Source organism: Nomascus leucogenys, chromosome 1a (assembly GCF_006542625.1).
Source record: "Nomascus leucogenys isolate Asia chromosome 1a, Asia_NLE_v1, whole genome shotgun sequence".
Classification (NCBI taxonomy): Eukaryota; Metazoa; Chordata; class Mammalia; order Primates; family Hylobatidae; genus Nomascus; species Nomascus leucogenys.
In genome coordinates, this window is record NC_044381.1 from 78,345,781 (window position 1) to 78,362,199 (window position 16,419).

Here is a 16,419-nt window from a genome sequence, read left to right on the forward strand (position 1 = left end):
TTCTTTCAACTTTCTGCCTTGTATTTTTTTTGCCAAATAGAACTTTAAATTTCTTAAATTGCAAATCTGTGAACTTTGGATGCCTTTAGAGTTTATTATCCCTTTAAAAAAATTTTTTTAAGAGATGGGGCCTATTATATTGTCCAGGAGGTCTTGAACTCCTGGACTCAAGCAGTCCTCCTGCCTCAGCCTCCCAAAGTGTTGGTATTACAGACATGAGCCACTGTACCCGGCCAAGTTTTATTATCCTTATCTTATCCTAGGAGTATAATATTTTTCTGTGTTTTCTTATTGTTCTATAATTTCCTTTGTAACAGGTGTCTGAGATTATCTTTGAAATCTTCTGTCTCTTCCAGGGTTTAAAATTTTTTAGCAAATTATTCTTTCATGATTTCTTAAATTTCCTTTGTTTCAATGATTAAAGCATTATTGGGGAAATAAGCTGTATTTTATTAATCACAAGTCTCTGCATACACTAGAAAAATTCTAGCATAATTATTTGGAAGACATAATGATGTAGTTTTGAGAGTCCTCAGATTAGAAGCCACTGTTTTAAAAGCGCAAGGTTAGAAAAGGAATTTTGCACCTATTCCAGGTTAATTTCTACCTATTCCAGGTTAACAGAGGTGATCCTGTACCAATGGCTTTTAGACAGAGCTCTCATAGTCTGTGCTGTGGGCGATTCCCCCATTCAGTTTGCGAGGATACCAGAATTAAAGGAGAATAATGAGAAATGCTTATAGCCCATAGATAGATGTGAGGTCACAGACAGCCAGACTGGAGCTAGGAGAGCATGCTGATGTCACATACTGCCCTGTCAGAACCCTGGGAAACCCTTGGTCTGTGCTACAAGAGATTGGCCCATGATAGCCAGTTATAACCAGACAGTGGGCATCTCAGGGGTTTGCACAGGTCTAACCTTAAAAAGCCACATGACTGGGTGCGGTGACACACACTTGTCATCCCAGCACTTTGGGAGGCCAAGACAGAAGGATCACCTGAACCTGGGAGTTGGAGACCAGCACTGGCATCACAGTGAGACCTCCATCTCTATAAAAAAAAAAATATTTTTAATTAGCTGGGTATGGTGGTGCATGCCTGTAGTCCTAGCACCTTGGGTTGCTGAGGTAGGCGCGTCACTTGGGTCTGAGAGTTCGAGGCTGCAGAAGGCCGTGATTGAGCCACTGCACTTCAGCTTGGGTGACAGTGAGGTCCTGTCTCAAAGTAAAGAGTCCTATTAGGAAGCCATAATGATTTTGGGGGGGATGTTTTAGATCTTGAAGAAAGAAAAAATAATTTGGGGAGTATTTGAACTATCAAACTTTCTCATCTATTAGGTGCGTTAGGTTCCTTAGATCTTATTCTTTTTTTCCTTCCTTTTAATATATAGCTACTCTCCAGAGAGACCGGATCTTCAAACATTTTACCAGGAAGCGCCAAAGGGCTATGCGAAGGCGAGTCCACCAGATCAATGGACACAAATTCATGGCCACGTATCTGAGGCAGCCCACCTACTGCTCTCACTGCAGGGAGTTTATCTGGTAAGGGGTTCCCTGACTTCTGTCCTCCTCAGAGCTTTTGTCTAATAGGCTTCCTCTGGTTATGTATGACTTCAGCAGAATGCATGATTATTTAAGAATTCTTTTGGGATCTGATTTTTGCCTCTTACTCTAATATGTTGACCTAGTAATTTAAATCTCCATTGCAAAAACATCTAAATAATTTACAGATCCAAGTTTTAGATATCATTTCTTTTTTAAAATCATCTTGGTAAAGATGCTAATGAATCCTAAACTGGTCAAAAAGCATAAATCAGAGAAAAAGGCTAATAAGTCAATAAACAGACAATCAGTAAATTGGATAATCAGTCCCTAAGGACCAAAGAATAATCAACAGTATTGCTTTAAGAAGGCATGAATCGCATAATGATTTATGGAAATTAATGGTTGCAAGAAAACTAAACACAAAGTAGTCTTCAGCCTCTTGGTATGTAGCAGAAGATAATAGCCTTCAGTGATCATATACTATAATCCCTGGCAATTAGTAGGAACTAAGATAATTCAACATCGAGAAATTCTAGAGATTTGGGGCAATATCTTACTAGACATACAACTGAAGCTTAAGTCTCAGTCTCAGTGGCAAATGTAAAATAAATTTAAGCAATAGTTATCTTTAGTGATAAATTAAGCATATTTATTTGGAAAGTGAAGAAAGGAAGATGCCCTCACACACCCATCTCAGAAGGAGAAAATACAGTTTGGTAGCGTGAAAGGAGATCTATATTTTTGTTGTCAACTTTATTTATTTTGTTTAGTGAAGGCAGAAGCCCTTGGATCAGAGCAGTTTCTGAATGTTGATCAATTACTTTGTATTTTGTTTTCTGTGATTATTTTGGATTTTATATCTTCAACAGTCAGAACCTAGGGCTAGTTAGTATTTCTGACATTTTTAATCAAGAAACAATGATTTTGAGATGCTAAACTGGCTGTAGATATGAAGCCAACAAATGTGTCATAACATTTATTGTATTTAGGAAAAAAATTATATTACTTTTTTTTTGGGGGGGGGGAAATTAGCAGCCCTGGCGTCTTTGAGCTCACGTTTCCTCTTTGCATGAGGCTGCACTCGACTTAGCCACAGCCCCACCTCTCTGTGGTTTGCTCACTTGTGACATAAGGGTGCTTGCCTCCTGCAGTGTATTTCATGTCACACCTTTCTGTTTCTTTTACATGACCTGCCAGGCCCCTGTAGGCATTAGTGGTGATGGCCCCTGACCTGAACTGACATTCGTAATGGAAACTTATTTGATCATTTCACTGACTTTTTTCCACCAAAGAAACATTAACTGTACCCAACCAGCCTTTAACGCCCCACCTCGACACCCACACACCCTCACACTCATACTCTCTCTCACACACACACTTAAAATATTGGTGTATATATTAATATATATGGTTAAGAGTATGGACTCTGACATCCAGTCTCATCACCAACTGGGTGTGTGACTTAGTCAAGTTGCATAGCCTGTCAATGTCTCTTCATCTGCAAAATATTTGCAGAATAGACAACAATCTTATTTTACTTGTATAATAAACTTTCATAGAGTACTTAAAGGGCCAGGCACTATTCTGAGCATTTTATATTACAATTTTTAATCATTAGAGCCCTATGCAGTAGGAACTGTTATCATTAGTCCCTTTTATGGATGAGGAAACTGTGGCTCAAAGCATCAGGCCATCTGGCTTCAGAGTCTGTGCTCTTAACCATGTTATTTTGTGTGCTGCCTCCCATGGCTTTTTGTGAGGATTAAATGAAATGGTACATATCAGCTGCTTGGCTCAGTGCCTGGCACATCCTATGGGCTTTGTTACTGTGATCTTTGTTAATGAGAATGAGAATACTCCCAATATTACCATCATTACCATCACCCATAGAATATATTCGGGAGAGGCAAAGATGGAAGTGGTGGGCCTGAAGGGCATATTGTGGCGGCAACTCTGCCCACCTGTGGGTTCCAGGGGTGATAGGGACACAGGGACAAGGGCAGGTCCCTTGGGACAGGCAGCTGTGGTAGACTCATCTGTGTACTTCCACAGTGTATCTGTGTCTGTTTACTTCAGCATCTGAACATCTTTATGTGTGAGAGAATAAGGTGGGAACTCTTCAGGCCAAGGCTTAATCACACGTACAGATGAGGATTTATTGCCACTGAAGACTTAGGAAATTGCCGTGGAGGTAGATGGAATGGGAATGGTTGTTACCCACCCATTTGTATCATATGGCTCATTCTAATCCAGCACATGGCTTTTTCTTGTGTCTCATAGTAACAAACAATGCCTCAGAAAGCACATCATCTTTGCTTTTTCCCTGAAATTGTGTTTTTCATAAAGGAGGAGAGGATGAAATTTGTTTTCCTTAAGGACTATAAGAGGGTTATTGCTGAAATACTTGACTGATGGTAGTTTTCTTTTCTTCGACAGGGGAGTGTTTGGGAAACAGGGTTATCAGTGCCAAGGTAAGGAAACATTTTTAAAACCATGTTTCATTTTGTTCCTATGTTAAAAAAAAATGAGTATACCAAGAGAAAATAGGGTATCTTCCCTTAATATTGTGATAAATAACTCTCTGTAGGTCAAAGGAAACCCCTGTGTAGATAGAACTCTTTAGTTTGGTGAGATCTTGGCCATATTTTCGACAATGTAAAGGGGACGTTTTTATTTCTGAAGCCAGGATACCTAATAAAGTTTCATTGTTTAAAGTTTTGTCTCTGCAATAACATGAGAGTACTAAAAGGTAAAGTGATTTTGTGAGCGTACTCTTAAATCTTGAAGATAAACTTCTGTTTTTTACAATCTTATTGATAATAGATAGGGGTGAAAATTAGCACACTGCTGTTTTCTCTTTTTCCCCCGTTTAGGGAACATAAGCTATTATCCAAGTTGTTTTTGAAATGTTATCATTTTTTAAAAAAAAGTGAGAAGTGTTCAAAGTTAAGCTGTCAGTGATCCTGTAAGTTACTACATGTTACATTTATTTTTCACAATCTAAGATGAAACCAATTTACTAGTGTTTCTAGCATAATTGGAATGAAATATAATGGCAGGAATGGAAGAAGAGCCCTCAGTCAGGTGGTTTAGCCAGGCCCTTCAGGCTTGCCTGTCATTTGGGTCCCCCTTAACCTTTGGCATGAGTATCATCACATAGTTTATACACATGGGACCCATTTCACTATGTGGATAATTGATAAAATAGCACCACATGTCCTAGAGCAGTAGCCTATGTGTGGATAAGAAAATCTCACCTTCTCTTCTGGAAGAGGTGAGGTAAAACATTACTTCCCTTGGATGGACTGAATAAGAAATACTCTTGGATCTAATTTTGACTTTACTATGTATGAACAATTCCATCGAACTTTCAAAGTTAGGAAAAAACAAATATATAATCAACATGACAGCAATAATTGACCTGTATGCTGTTAATCTCAGTCCCAAGTGAGAAGAGAGTTCACAAGCCAGAATCACTGTCACTTTGTGGCATGGGCCTGTGAGCACAGGAATGTGCCCTGCAGTCCATGGTAGCCCATCTCATGCACACCAAGATAAGTTGAGAAGCTCTGGATAAACAAGATTATGGTTTTGAGTTTAAAACATGGGATTTAAGATACATCTCTATTGTTATTTTATTTCTTTTTCTCTTTGGCCTATAGTGCCTGGATATTTGATGACCTGATTTTCAGTGGGTCACCTGCTATGTAAAGAGCAGGAAAGACTATTAGTTAGGAGACATGCAGACACCACTTTGGTGATGTCTCCCTAAGGCATATAAAACCAAATGCCTGGTTGGAGAGAGGTATGCCATTCTAACACTGATCAAAAGCAAACTGGCATAGGTATTTCAGACAGAGCAGACTTCAGAACAAGGAAAATTATCAGGAATAAAGAGGGGACAACAATAAAGGGGTCAGTTTTCCAGGAAGACTTAACATTTTTATTTAAGTTTTGTTTTATTTAAAGACCAGTGTAGTAGTACATAACAATTTTTAACATGCATGGATGTATGTATGTATGTACCTAATAGGCATCAAAATACATGAGACAAACTGATAGAATCACAGGGAGAAATAAACAAATCCACTTCTATAGTTGGAGACGTCAATATCTCAGTAATTGATAGATCCAGCAGGCAGAAAATCAGTAGGGATATAGGTGATCTAAACAGCATTATCACAACTAGGTGAAATTGACATTTATAGAATACTCCATCCAACAACAGCAGTTTTCACATTCTTCTCGGGCTCACAAGGAACATTTACCAACATAGACCACATTCTGGGCCATGAAACATAGCTTACCAAATTTAAAAGAAGAGAAACCATAAACAGTATCTTCTTAGACCACAATGGAATTAAACTAGAAATCAATTACTGTAAGATAGCTGGAAAACCCCCAAATATTTGAAGGTTAAACGTCACATTCTAAGTAACACATGTGTCAAGAAGAAGACTCAAGAGAACATAAAAAATATTTAGAGTCAAGTGAAAATGAAAATATAACTTACAAAAATATGTGTGATCCAGCAAAAGCAGTGCTCAGATGGGAATGTATATCATTAAATGCATACAGTAGGAAAGTAGAAAGATCTAAAACCAAGATTCGAAATTTCCACCTTAGGAAACTAGAGAAGGAAGATAAATTTAAGCCTCAAGCGAGCATAAGAAAAGAAATAATACAATTAGAACAGAAGTCAGTGAAGTTGAAAATAGGAAAACAACAGAGAAAATCCATGAAATCAAATGCTGATTCTTTGAAAAGATTAACTGAGAAGCCTTTACCAAGCTAACCAGGAAGAAAACCAAATACCTCAAAAAATAAAGTCTTTCTGTGTGAAGGATGGTTTTGAGATCCCCTCATATAAAAAGACCAGTTCTCTGGGCACTTTCAATTTGGTTCTCCTGAGAATTGAATCTGATGAAAGCTAGATTTGTTTTAAGGTATAATGTTATTTACTGACATGTCACCTCTCTTTATGTAGTTAATCCTAAAACCTTCCACATGTCTTGAAAGATCTTAAGATGATGTATATTTTTATACTACTTCATTGCATGTGTTTATCCTTTGATGACAAGCTCAACTATCTGCACTATATCACTTATCTAGATGAGAATGAAAAAAATGTTATTCAGAAAGTTCTAAATATTTCAACAGTTGATTAAGCCATTCAGCAAACATTTATTGAATGCCTCCTCTGTTCAAGGCGTCATGCAGGGAATTCTGAGGGCATTACAAGGCTGGGTGGAAGGTTTGAAATGAGGGGGCAGGCTAAGGGTTGTGGGAGATCAGAGGAGGGCAGGTGGTTTCAGTCTAGAAGTGGAGATAGGGGCAGAGTATTTTCATGGAAGAGACATTTTCTGAGTTACATCTTGTCCTAAACTTAAGATTTAGTTAGTTGATAGGCAAAAAGGATATCCCAGGGAGAGAAAAGGGCATCAATAGTTTGTTGGAAGGGTGCAGATGTGCTCCAGGAAGAGCAACCCATGTAGTTTTTACTGAAACAAGTAGATCCCATAGAAGAAAGGTGACAGGTAGCTTGGGGCAGCCTCTGGAGGACCTGGAACCTGGGTGGGAAATTTGAACTTTGTTGATCGGCAGTGAATTACCATGGAAGGTTTTTGATTATGGGAGCAGGACTAGAGTGTTAGAAGAGTCCTCTGGTGGTGGGTGCAGCATGGAATAGAGTCAGGAAGGAAGAAATAGGCCCAGGACTTGATAATGGATAGTTTGAGCCTGAGCAAAGGTCTGTGTTAGGATGGTGGCAAAGGCAATAGGAAGGATGGGCGCACCAGCTGCTGTCATGTGGGCCAGATGAGTCCAGTCTTGTTGGCACGGTGCAGCCCTGGTTGACTCTGCTGTAACTGGCTGGACTGTGAGCTTCTGATAAATGTGTAATTGCTGGATTTAATTTCCTAGTGTGCACCTGTGTCGTCCATAAACGCTGCCATCATCTAATTGTTACAGCCTGTACTTGCCAAAACAATATTAACAAAGTGGATTCAAAGGTAAGAGGATAGCAGTTTGCTGATTGTGTGTGTGTATTGTGTGTGCTGTGTGTCACCGTCTCTCTCCCTCCCTCCCTCCTTTCCTCCCCCTCTTCTCCCCGTCCCCAGACCTCTGCTTCCACATTCTTTGAAGCCAAGGGTTGTATTAGAATAGAAATTTGTCTCCTTTTTTTAAATTATGGCATTTGTATTTCTGTACTTATGTGGCATCATCTCTCCTTTGTGAGGACCCCATTAGTGGTTGGCTGGGTATAAGCTATATGGATTGTTTCTACTCATTTGGAGAGACTTTTGGCAGAGTGAAAGGAGCCCTGAACTTGGCATCTGACAGCCTGGATTTGAATGCTGAATCCCGCCTCTGTTAGCCATCTTCTCTATGAGCTGAGGCAAGGCCTACAATCTCTCTTTTCCTCAGTCTTAAAACAGGATCAGTGTTTCCCTCACACAGTTTTTGTAAGTTAAACAACATAGAATTGATGTGACACATATGTTAATAACTGTAAATTATGTTTCCTAAGTAAAAAGATTGCTGGCTTTCTCCAGCCTCTTAAGAAATTTCAGGGAAGATGTCTCTCTCTCTCTCTCTCTCTCTCTCTCTGTGTGTGTGTGTGTGTCTGTGTGTGTGTGTGTATGTGTGTATAAGCTTCAACATCATTCTTGCCACTCATATTGCATTCATCTGCAATAGGCATACATTTTAAATTCTAGAGGTAAAAGCAGATGGAGTGTTGCTGACACTTAGCAGTAGATTTGCAGAGGCATTGGAAGAATGACTCTGGAACACAATGGTTCTTTATAGTACACATATAGGATTGCTAAAGAGTATACGTAGAGGTATAAACCACAGCTTTTCCAAGAAAGAGGCCAGAAAAGTTTCAAGAAGAGTAATGATTGCCCTACTCCTTGTCATGCATGGATCCATTGTTGTAGCATAAAATTGTGGTATGGACTGCAGAGTACATGCCTAGTGGAATTATTTGCTGGAAACTGAGATTTAACTCAGATTGTCGGATTGCAAATGCGAGGCAAAGAAAGGCTGGAAGGGCTGAATAAGTAGTTACTTTAATGTCACTTTGGAATAAATTCTTTCTGTGGTTCCATGGCCTCTGAGTCTCTTCTTTTTGTTTTTCCCCCCGTGACACAATGTCTGGAAGAACTTATAGTGATAGCAAGTATATATAGTGTGTAAAAGACCCATTTAATCCTGAAGCTAAAAGGTTCTGGGAAATAGATGGGGGTGTTAGGGGATTGGCAAGGAGAGAAATATGGCCTGAATATGAAAGATGAAGTGAAAATCTTAATTTTTATTTCTCAAAATGGCGAATGATCTAATGTGTTTCCCACATTTCTGTCTTGTCCTGTTCATTAGAAAATGTGTTTAGTCTGGTTAGTAAGACCTGAGTAATTAATCAGGGCTGAGTACAGTAAAATAATATACCTAGCTCAGGTGTCATAGTGACATTTTGCATTTGATTGGTTCCTATTACAGTTTTTACAAGAGACATTGGTATGACATTTTAGCTCTTGTCCCTTTATTTCCTTTTTTACAGATTGCAGAACAGAGGTTTGGGATCAACATCCCACACAAGTTCAGCATCCACAACTACAAAGTGCCAACATTCTGCGATCACTGTGGCTCACTGCTCTGGGGAATAATGCGACAAGGACTTCAGTGTAAAAGTGAGATGCTGAGGTGCTGGGTACCCACCTCTTCATGGGAACACTGTGCCCTAAGCTTTCAGAATTCTGTGGGCTCAGAATCTGTCCTAGAACTGATGGTTTTAGATATGTTGTAAATCAACATCTTAGTCATTTTAAACTTACATGTTTCTTGTCAGGCATGTAAAGAGAACTTCATCTGATGCCAACATTTTCTAACCATAGGACATTAAGTCAAATGGTATATTCAGTGATCTAGCTCACTAGCTGACAAATACAGCCTAGACACTATATTTTAATAGGTGTTTGGAAGAGAAAAAGATGGGATCTTAGTCAGAAATGGAAGATGGTTGAGTCAGGTGAGACACTAAAAAGAAAAAATAAATAAAAATTTAAAAGAAATGGAAGTTAGGAGGAGGTGAGGAGGTGAGATGGCCAAATGAGAAGGTTGGATTAAGAGTAAGAAATGGCAGGAGAATAGATCTGATGATCTCACCAGAAATCAACAGGAATTGAGTTGTCACAGCATAAAAAGAGCTGCCCTGGGTCTTGTGGAAGAGATTGGAGACAGGGGTAGAATGAAGGAAGATAAAGCCTTGGTTGTAAGCTTGCGTCTCACCAGCTGTGCCCAGTGGAGTGAGAGTTTGGAGCTTTGGCCCTAGCAAAGGCTCTGAGTGGGTGAGAGCTGATCCCTGTCCTGTTAGGAGTTAGGGAGCTGTTGGCCTTGAGCCATCTCGTATGGAAATGTAATGATGTGACTGCCGTGGGGTGCACCTGAAGCCTTCCTTATCAGACACACCCCAAGTCGCCAGTTGAGGAGAGCAATGGTGAGGTAGAATTGGCATGAGTATAGCCAGACAACTTCCATTGACTGCTTGGACTTATGGAGCTTGCTTCTGTCAACAAAAGGGGGCCAGTCACTTGTCTTTAAGAAGGGCACATTCTTCTATCTCTGTAGAACACTATTAATTTTTTTTCTCATAAAACCAAAACAGTAGCCAGCTCATGGATAACTTGTAGGGCGTTGGTCCAGGTGCAGCTTGATCTTAGCGTGATGGTCTCACCTGGGTATGGGTTCCCAGTGGGAAGTCCCTTTCTGCCTTGCATGGTTGTTGCTGATGTGCAGAGCCATGCATGGGGCTCATCTGCATTGTCCTCTTCCCTAGTGGCCTGAGGGTAGCACACCTGCGGCAATCCGGCTCTTGTGATTTTTGCTTTTATGGTCACTTAGTGGTTTTGAAAGGCTTCTGTAGGCTCGTGTGTCTTACACCTGTCTTCCTGAGAGGGGTGGGTTTCCCATGAAGCTTGTCTCGGGGCTCCTGTCTCTCAAGGGCACCTTCCAAAGCCCTCTACTTGATTTGGTGGTCTCTTTCTTAAAGAAGGCCTCCTAAATTATGTAAATTCAGGCCCCACAAAACCTGGATCTGTGTGTGCTTCCAAGATGGACTGACTCCATAAAACAGGAATGTGTTGCTTGTTGCTTCAGTTTCACCTCCCATCAGCAGGGCCCATGTCAAAAAACTGTCTCAGAATTTATTCCAGCTGACAACGCCTCAGATCCTTCATCGTCCCCAGGCAGCTTCCGGTGCCCCAGGAGCTTAGCTTGCTTTGCTCGCCTCTTCAACTGCCATTTGTACTCTGACCTTCAAAAAGTTTTAAAAGTTGCCTTTTCTGAATAATATTTCAATGTATGTATACCACATTTACCCTTCAATAAAAGTAAGTTTCAAAAAAAAAAAAAGTTGCCTTCCCCCACTGTGAAGCAGTTAGAACCACAGGCTGCAAATGCTGAGAACCACAGGCTCACAGGATGCCCATCTCTGTGCTGTGAGGGCTGCCCAACCACAACAATACTCAGAAAGAAAGCTGCAGATAGAGGTTTTTCTTGTAGAAACACCATTTCCATCCTGTTTGAACAGTGATCTACATGTGGCATTTAAACTGCTACCTTTTATTTCACTGTTGAGAGACAGAAAAAAATACAGTTGACATGATTCTTTGTTATTTAATTGCCTATGAATTGCCACTATGATAAACGTTTTAATCTTTATATTAGATCATACTAAGGCAGCAATGACTGTTACATGTGATTTAGATGAATGGGTTTCATCAAATCATGGTGAAAAAATGTATTTGAAATATATTATTCTTTAGTATGCCTGGCTTTCTACTTCTGCAGAAAACAGAAATAGATAAAATGTCAGGAACTGTTACTAGTGTGAGCTTAATTTTATGAGAAAATGATACTGTTCAGCCTGTTACAATAATTCCTCTATTATAATCTTTCAGGCTATTAAAGTTCTCTGTTGCAGCACATGTTGACTTGGTTCCTTTCTGAACATGGATTCTGTTTTCCTCTTCCCTCTAGTATGTAAAATGAATGTGCACATTCGATGTCAAGCGAATGTGGCCCCTAACTGTGGGGTAAATGCGGTGGAACTCGCCAAGACCCTGGCAGGGATGGGTCTCCAACCTGGAAATATTTCTCCAACCTCGGTGAGACTTTGCTTTTTTTCCATGTATCGTAATTTAGAAGTTGCTCAGATGTGGTGAGACCAAATGAGAGCATGTGGCCTCATCAAAGTTCCTAATCTTAGCAAATACAATAAACAGACTTATTGCCTGCCTTTCTTTCTTTTCTTTTCTTTCTTTCCTTCTTTCTTTCTTTCTTTCTTTCTTTCTTTCTTTCTTTCTCTCTCTCTCTCTCTCTCTCTTTCTTCCTTCTTTCCTTCCTTCCTTTCTTTCCTTTCCTTTCATTTCCTTTCCTTTCTTTCTCTCTCTTTCTCTCTCCCTTTCTTTTTCTCTTTCTCTCTCCTCTCCTCTCCTTTCCTTTTTCCTCCCTCCCTCCCTCCCTCTCTCCCTCCCTCCCTACCTCAGTCTTCCGAGTAGCTGGGACTGCAGGTGTGCGCCACTATGTCAGGGTAATTTTTTATGTTTTTTTGTAGAGATGGAGTCTCACTTTGCGCAGGCTGGTCTCAAACTCCTGGGCTCAAGCGATCCTCTCGCTTTGGCCTCCCAAAGTGTTGGGATTACACAGGTGTGAGCCACTGTGTCTGGCTGAAATCACATTTTTAATAGCAATTTGTTTCACAATAAGATTGTATGTACAGTTATATGACAAGAAATAATGAGCATGGGCAACGAGTAATAAACAGAAAGCAGAAGAAGTACTTTTTTCCTTTCTTTTCCTTTTTTTTTCTTTTTTCTTTTCTCTATTTATTTTTTGAGACAGAGTCTCTCTTTGTCGCCCAGCCTGGAGTGCAGTGATCTTGGCTCACTGCAACCTCCACCTCCCAGGTTCAAGCAATTCTCCTGCCTCAGCCTCCCGAGTAGCTGGAATTACAGGTGCCCACTACCACACCGGCTAATTTTTATATTTTTAGTAAAGATGGAGTTTCTCCATGTTGGCCAGGCTGGTCTCAAACTTCTGATCTCAAGTGATCCGCCCACCTTGGCTTCCCAAAGTGCTGGAATTACAGGTGTGAGCTGCCACGCCTGGCCTTTCTTTTCTGTTTTAAAATCAGCTTCCTGTTACTGTGGTCTGGTGAAAGCCTAAAACCCAGGAACCTGGGTTATGCTTTTGGCTAGGGACCGGGCAGGACAGGTGACTAGTAACTATGGGCGTCAGCGTCCTCACCTCTAAGGGGTTCAACTTGAAGCTCTCTGAGGCTCTGCACAGCCCTGGAGTCCAGCAGTTCTGCAGTTTCGGTTTATGGATTGTGAATTTATCATTCACATTCAGCAAGAGACAGGAGTCTCTCCCTCTGGACTCTCAGGAGTGAGTGGAGTTGTGTCAGTTGCAGGTGCACATGTTTTTGTCCGCACTCTCCCTGAATGACCCCCACCTGCTGTCATCCAGTCGAGCCTTGGCTGCTTCCCAAGCCCATGTCTTACTGTTGCCTTCCTGGTCAGCGTCTAGAGATGGGAAATAGCCATGGCTGTAAGATCTGAACAGTGTAGCTTGGTGTCCAGTTCATGAAAATTATCGACTTAACTAATTAATCTCTGGGTACTGAGGAAGGGAAGTGCAATTACTGTGAGATTCTTGATAATCCTGAAAATGTCAGTACCAACCACGTCATTTCCTTTTTACTGAAAGACTCCTGCCTAGTAGATCAGGGACTTTTATTGACAATTTTTTTTTTTTTTTTTTGAGATGGAGTCTGGCTCTGTCGTCCAGGCTGGAGTGCAGTGGCATAATCTCGGCTCACTGCAAGCTCTGCCTCCCTGGTTCACGCCATTCTCCTGCCTCAGCCTTCCGAGTAGCTGGAACAACAGGCGCCCGCCACCATGCCTGGCTAATTTTTTCTATTTTTTTTTTTTTAGTAGAGACAGGGTTTCACCGTGTTAGCCGGGATGATCTCGATCTCCTGACCTTGTGATCCACCCGCCTCGGCCTCCCAACATGCTGGGATTACAGGCTTGAGTCACCGCGCCTGGCCTATTGACAATTTATTGAATTGCCACTACGATAAACGTTTTAATCTTTATATTAGATCATACTAAGTCAGCAATGACTGTTACATGTGATTTAGATGAATGGGTTTCATCAAATCATGGTGAAAAAATGTATTTGAAATTTATTATGTAAAAAAATGTATTTGAAATCTGGTCCGTCTGTCTTGTGGATAGGCAGGCAGGATGCCAATCTTGTGCGGGGATTGCTAATGCATGGGGGCAGTTATCCCTGAAGAGCAGAGATTACAGATATCAGCCTGAACTAGGGCTTCTAAGATACAGTGGAAATAAGATAAGAATAGGAATAAAGATCATGCAGCACGATCTTTAGGAATGGACAGTGCACTTGTCATTTGAATCAAGTATCCTTAATCCATGATATCCGGCGCCTGGCTGGATGTTAGACTTTCGATCTATTGTCTAGGGGTAGCTTATCTTATAAATGTCTCAAGGTGGGCCAGCTGCAAAAGTCACCTTGCCTTTAGGTAGCAACATCCTCAGGTACTCAGTAGGATGGAATTGGAAAGCCAACTGAGGCAGGCACACTTACCTTCCATTCATTGCATTGAAACTAGAACTCTCATCATGCTGGTGAGATTGTAGATTGGTCAGTCTTTGTAGACGGCAAGTTGGCTGTGTATCAGAAGTCTTCAAAATTAGCACTTTGGCCCAAGGAATTCCATTTGCAGGAAGTTATCTTAAGAAACTGAATGATGATAATGACAATACAGCTTAAGTTTATTGAATGTGCCAGGTACCAATCTAAGTGCTTTATATGCATTTGTTCATTTAGGCCTCCTAATGACTCATGTGGCAGATACTTTAACCTTCCCTTTGTCAGAAGAGGAAACTGAGGCAGGGAGAGGCTGGGTAGGTAACTTGCTCAGGGTCTCAGGTTAAGTTGCAGAGCTGTTATTGAATCCAGGCAGCTTGCTTGAGAGCTAGACCCTTAATTACTCTGTTTTGAAGATTTGCATGAAGTGTATTCACTACAGTGTTATTCACTATGGTGAAAAAGGGGAGATGCCTCATCTTTCTAATAGCAGGGGAATTAATATGTTGTGAGATATCCATGAAATGGATATTGAATAGCCGTTAGAACTCATGTTCTTGAAAGATATTTAAAGGCATGAAAAATACCCAGGACAAATTTTTGAATACAAATGTATGTTATGAAACAATAATTTGATTATGTTTTTAAAAATTAACCAAGTATAAAAACGTGTGCGTGTGTGTGTTATTTATACATGGATATGGATATCTTTGGCAGGGGGCTGGTGGGATTTTAGGTATTTAAATTTTTATTCTTCATGCTTTTGATCATTGTTCTAATATTCACATTGGACTTTTATTTCTCCTATATAATTTAAAATATTAATTACAAAACATTGCTTCATTCGTGTCCTGGTGCTGAATGATGCTTGAATCTCTGAGCAGACATGAAAATTGCCCTCTGTAAAAAGTGGACACTAGGTGGCGCTCATGGAATGAGACCTTCCCGTGGAAAGCCACTGCAGAAGGCACCCTAGGGGCCACACAAGGCATTGGTGTTTCCATGCATTTCCACTTGAGCGCTAACTGTAACTCCATGGCTTAGACGTATTTTTAATTGACCTTTTACACCAAGCAGTAAGCACAGATTTAGAAGCTGATACTGAGAGAGTTTCGAGTGGCAGAACCGATCATCTGTCAAGCTGAGTTGATCTTTCCCCCACATTATACTGGGGGTGAGGCTGCTCCCAGCCAGTAAGGTCTTCTTCGTGCATGGGTGCTCCGTGCTCCTGCTGCAATTTCTGACTTACTATATTCTTACTCTTTCAGAAACTTGTTTCCAGATCAACCCTAAGACGACAGGGAAAAGAGAGCAGCAAAGAAGGAAATGGGATTGGTGTTAATTCTTCCAACCGACTTGGTATCAACAACTTTGAGTTCATCCGAGTGTTGGGGAAGGGGAGTTTTGGGAAGGTGAGTCTTGGCTGTAACTGTTGGGTTGAAGTAAGTGTGCTCTGTGTATGGGGAGGGGTGTGTGTTTGTGTGTGTGTGTGCACGCATGTGAACGTACTCACATTTCTCATGTGCCATTCTTTCTTCCCATTGTGTGCACACACCCTAAGACCCCCAAGAGGACTCCCTCATGCTCCCTCCTTTTGCTTTGCCATAGGTGATGCTTGCAAGAATAAAAGAAACAGGAGACCTCTATGCTGTGAAGGTGCTAAAGAAGGATGTGATTCTGCAGGATGATGATGTGGAATGCACCATGACTGAGAAAAGGATCCTGTCTCTGGCCCGCAATCACCCCTTCCTCACTCAGTTGTTCTGCTGCTTTCAGACCCCCGTAAGTATGAATTGCATTCACTGCACCAACAGCCTCTTTTCGTAAAGAGCTGAGACAGTAAGATACTGGAGATTTCATAAAGTTGAGTATCAGAAATTTTGGGGGATGGGCTCCCAAGGCAGGGTCGTATGGAGGTATTGGTGACTTCTGACAATCTCTGGAGGAAAAATGGAAGCTTATGAATTCACCCCTTCCCTTGTGCTGTCCTGCGGAAGGAGCACCGTGAGGGTTGTGTGTCCCAGGATTGAAAAGGTCGTCAAACATAAATCTTCTCTAGGTGAAGTGAAGGTGAGTGAAAGTTACAGAAGTCTAAGAACAGAGAAAATGCCATGGGCTGATTGTCTTGATGAATTTGGCTGTGACTCTGCTTCTAAAGCTGGGCTGGTTCTGACCTGGGCATAGGAGTTTAGAA

The 16,419-nt window shown here is 41.0% G+C and overlaps 1 protein-coding gene across 1 annotated transcript in view; it reads left to right on the forward strand.

Annotated features, from left to right (window-relative positions):
• The window catches only part of PRKCH (protein kinase C eta), a 161,475-nt gene that overhangs the window by 52,207 nt on the left and 92,849 nt on the right, over positions 1-16,419 (forward strand). Inside the window, exons 2-8 of the mRNA XM_030811678.1 lie at positions 1,391-1,541; positions 3,981-4,015; positions 7,467-7,555; positions 9,106-9,235; positions 11,583-11,710; positions 15,494-15,637; positions 15,834-16,007. Of these exons, the coding sequence (XP_030667538.1) occupies positions 1,447-1,541; positions 3,981-4,015; positions 7,467-7,555; positions 9,106-9,235; positions 11,583-11,710; positions 15,494-15,637; positions 15,834-16,007 (795 nt within the window). The 5' untranslated portion in view covers positions 1,391-1,446. The remainder of the gene's footprint in view (positions 1-1,390; positions 1,542-3,980; positions 4,016-7,466; positions 7,556-9,105; positions 9,236-11,582; positions 11,711-15,493; positions 15,638-15,833; positions 16,008-16,419) is intronic.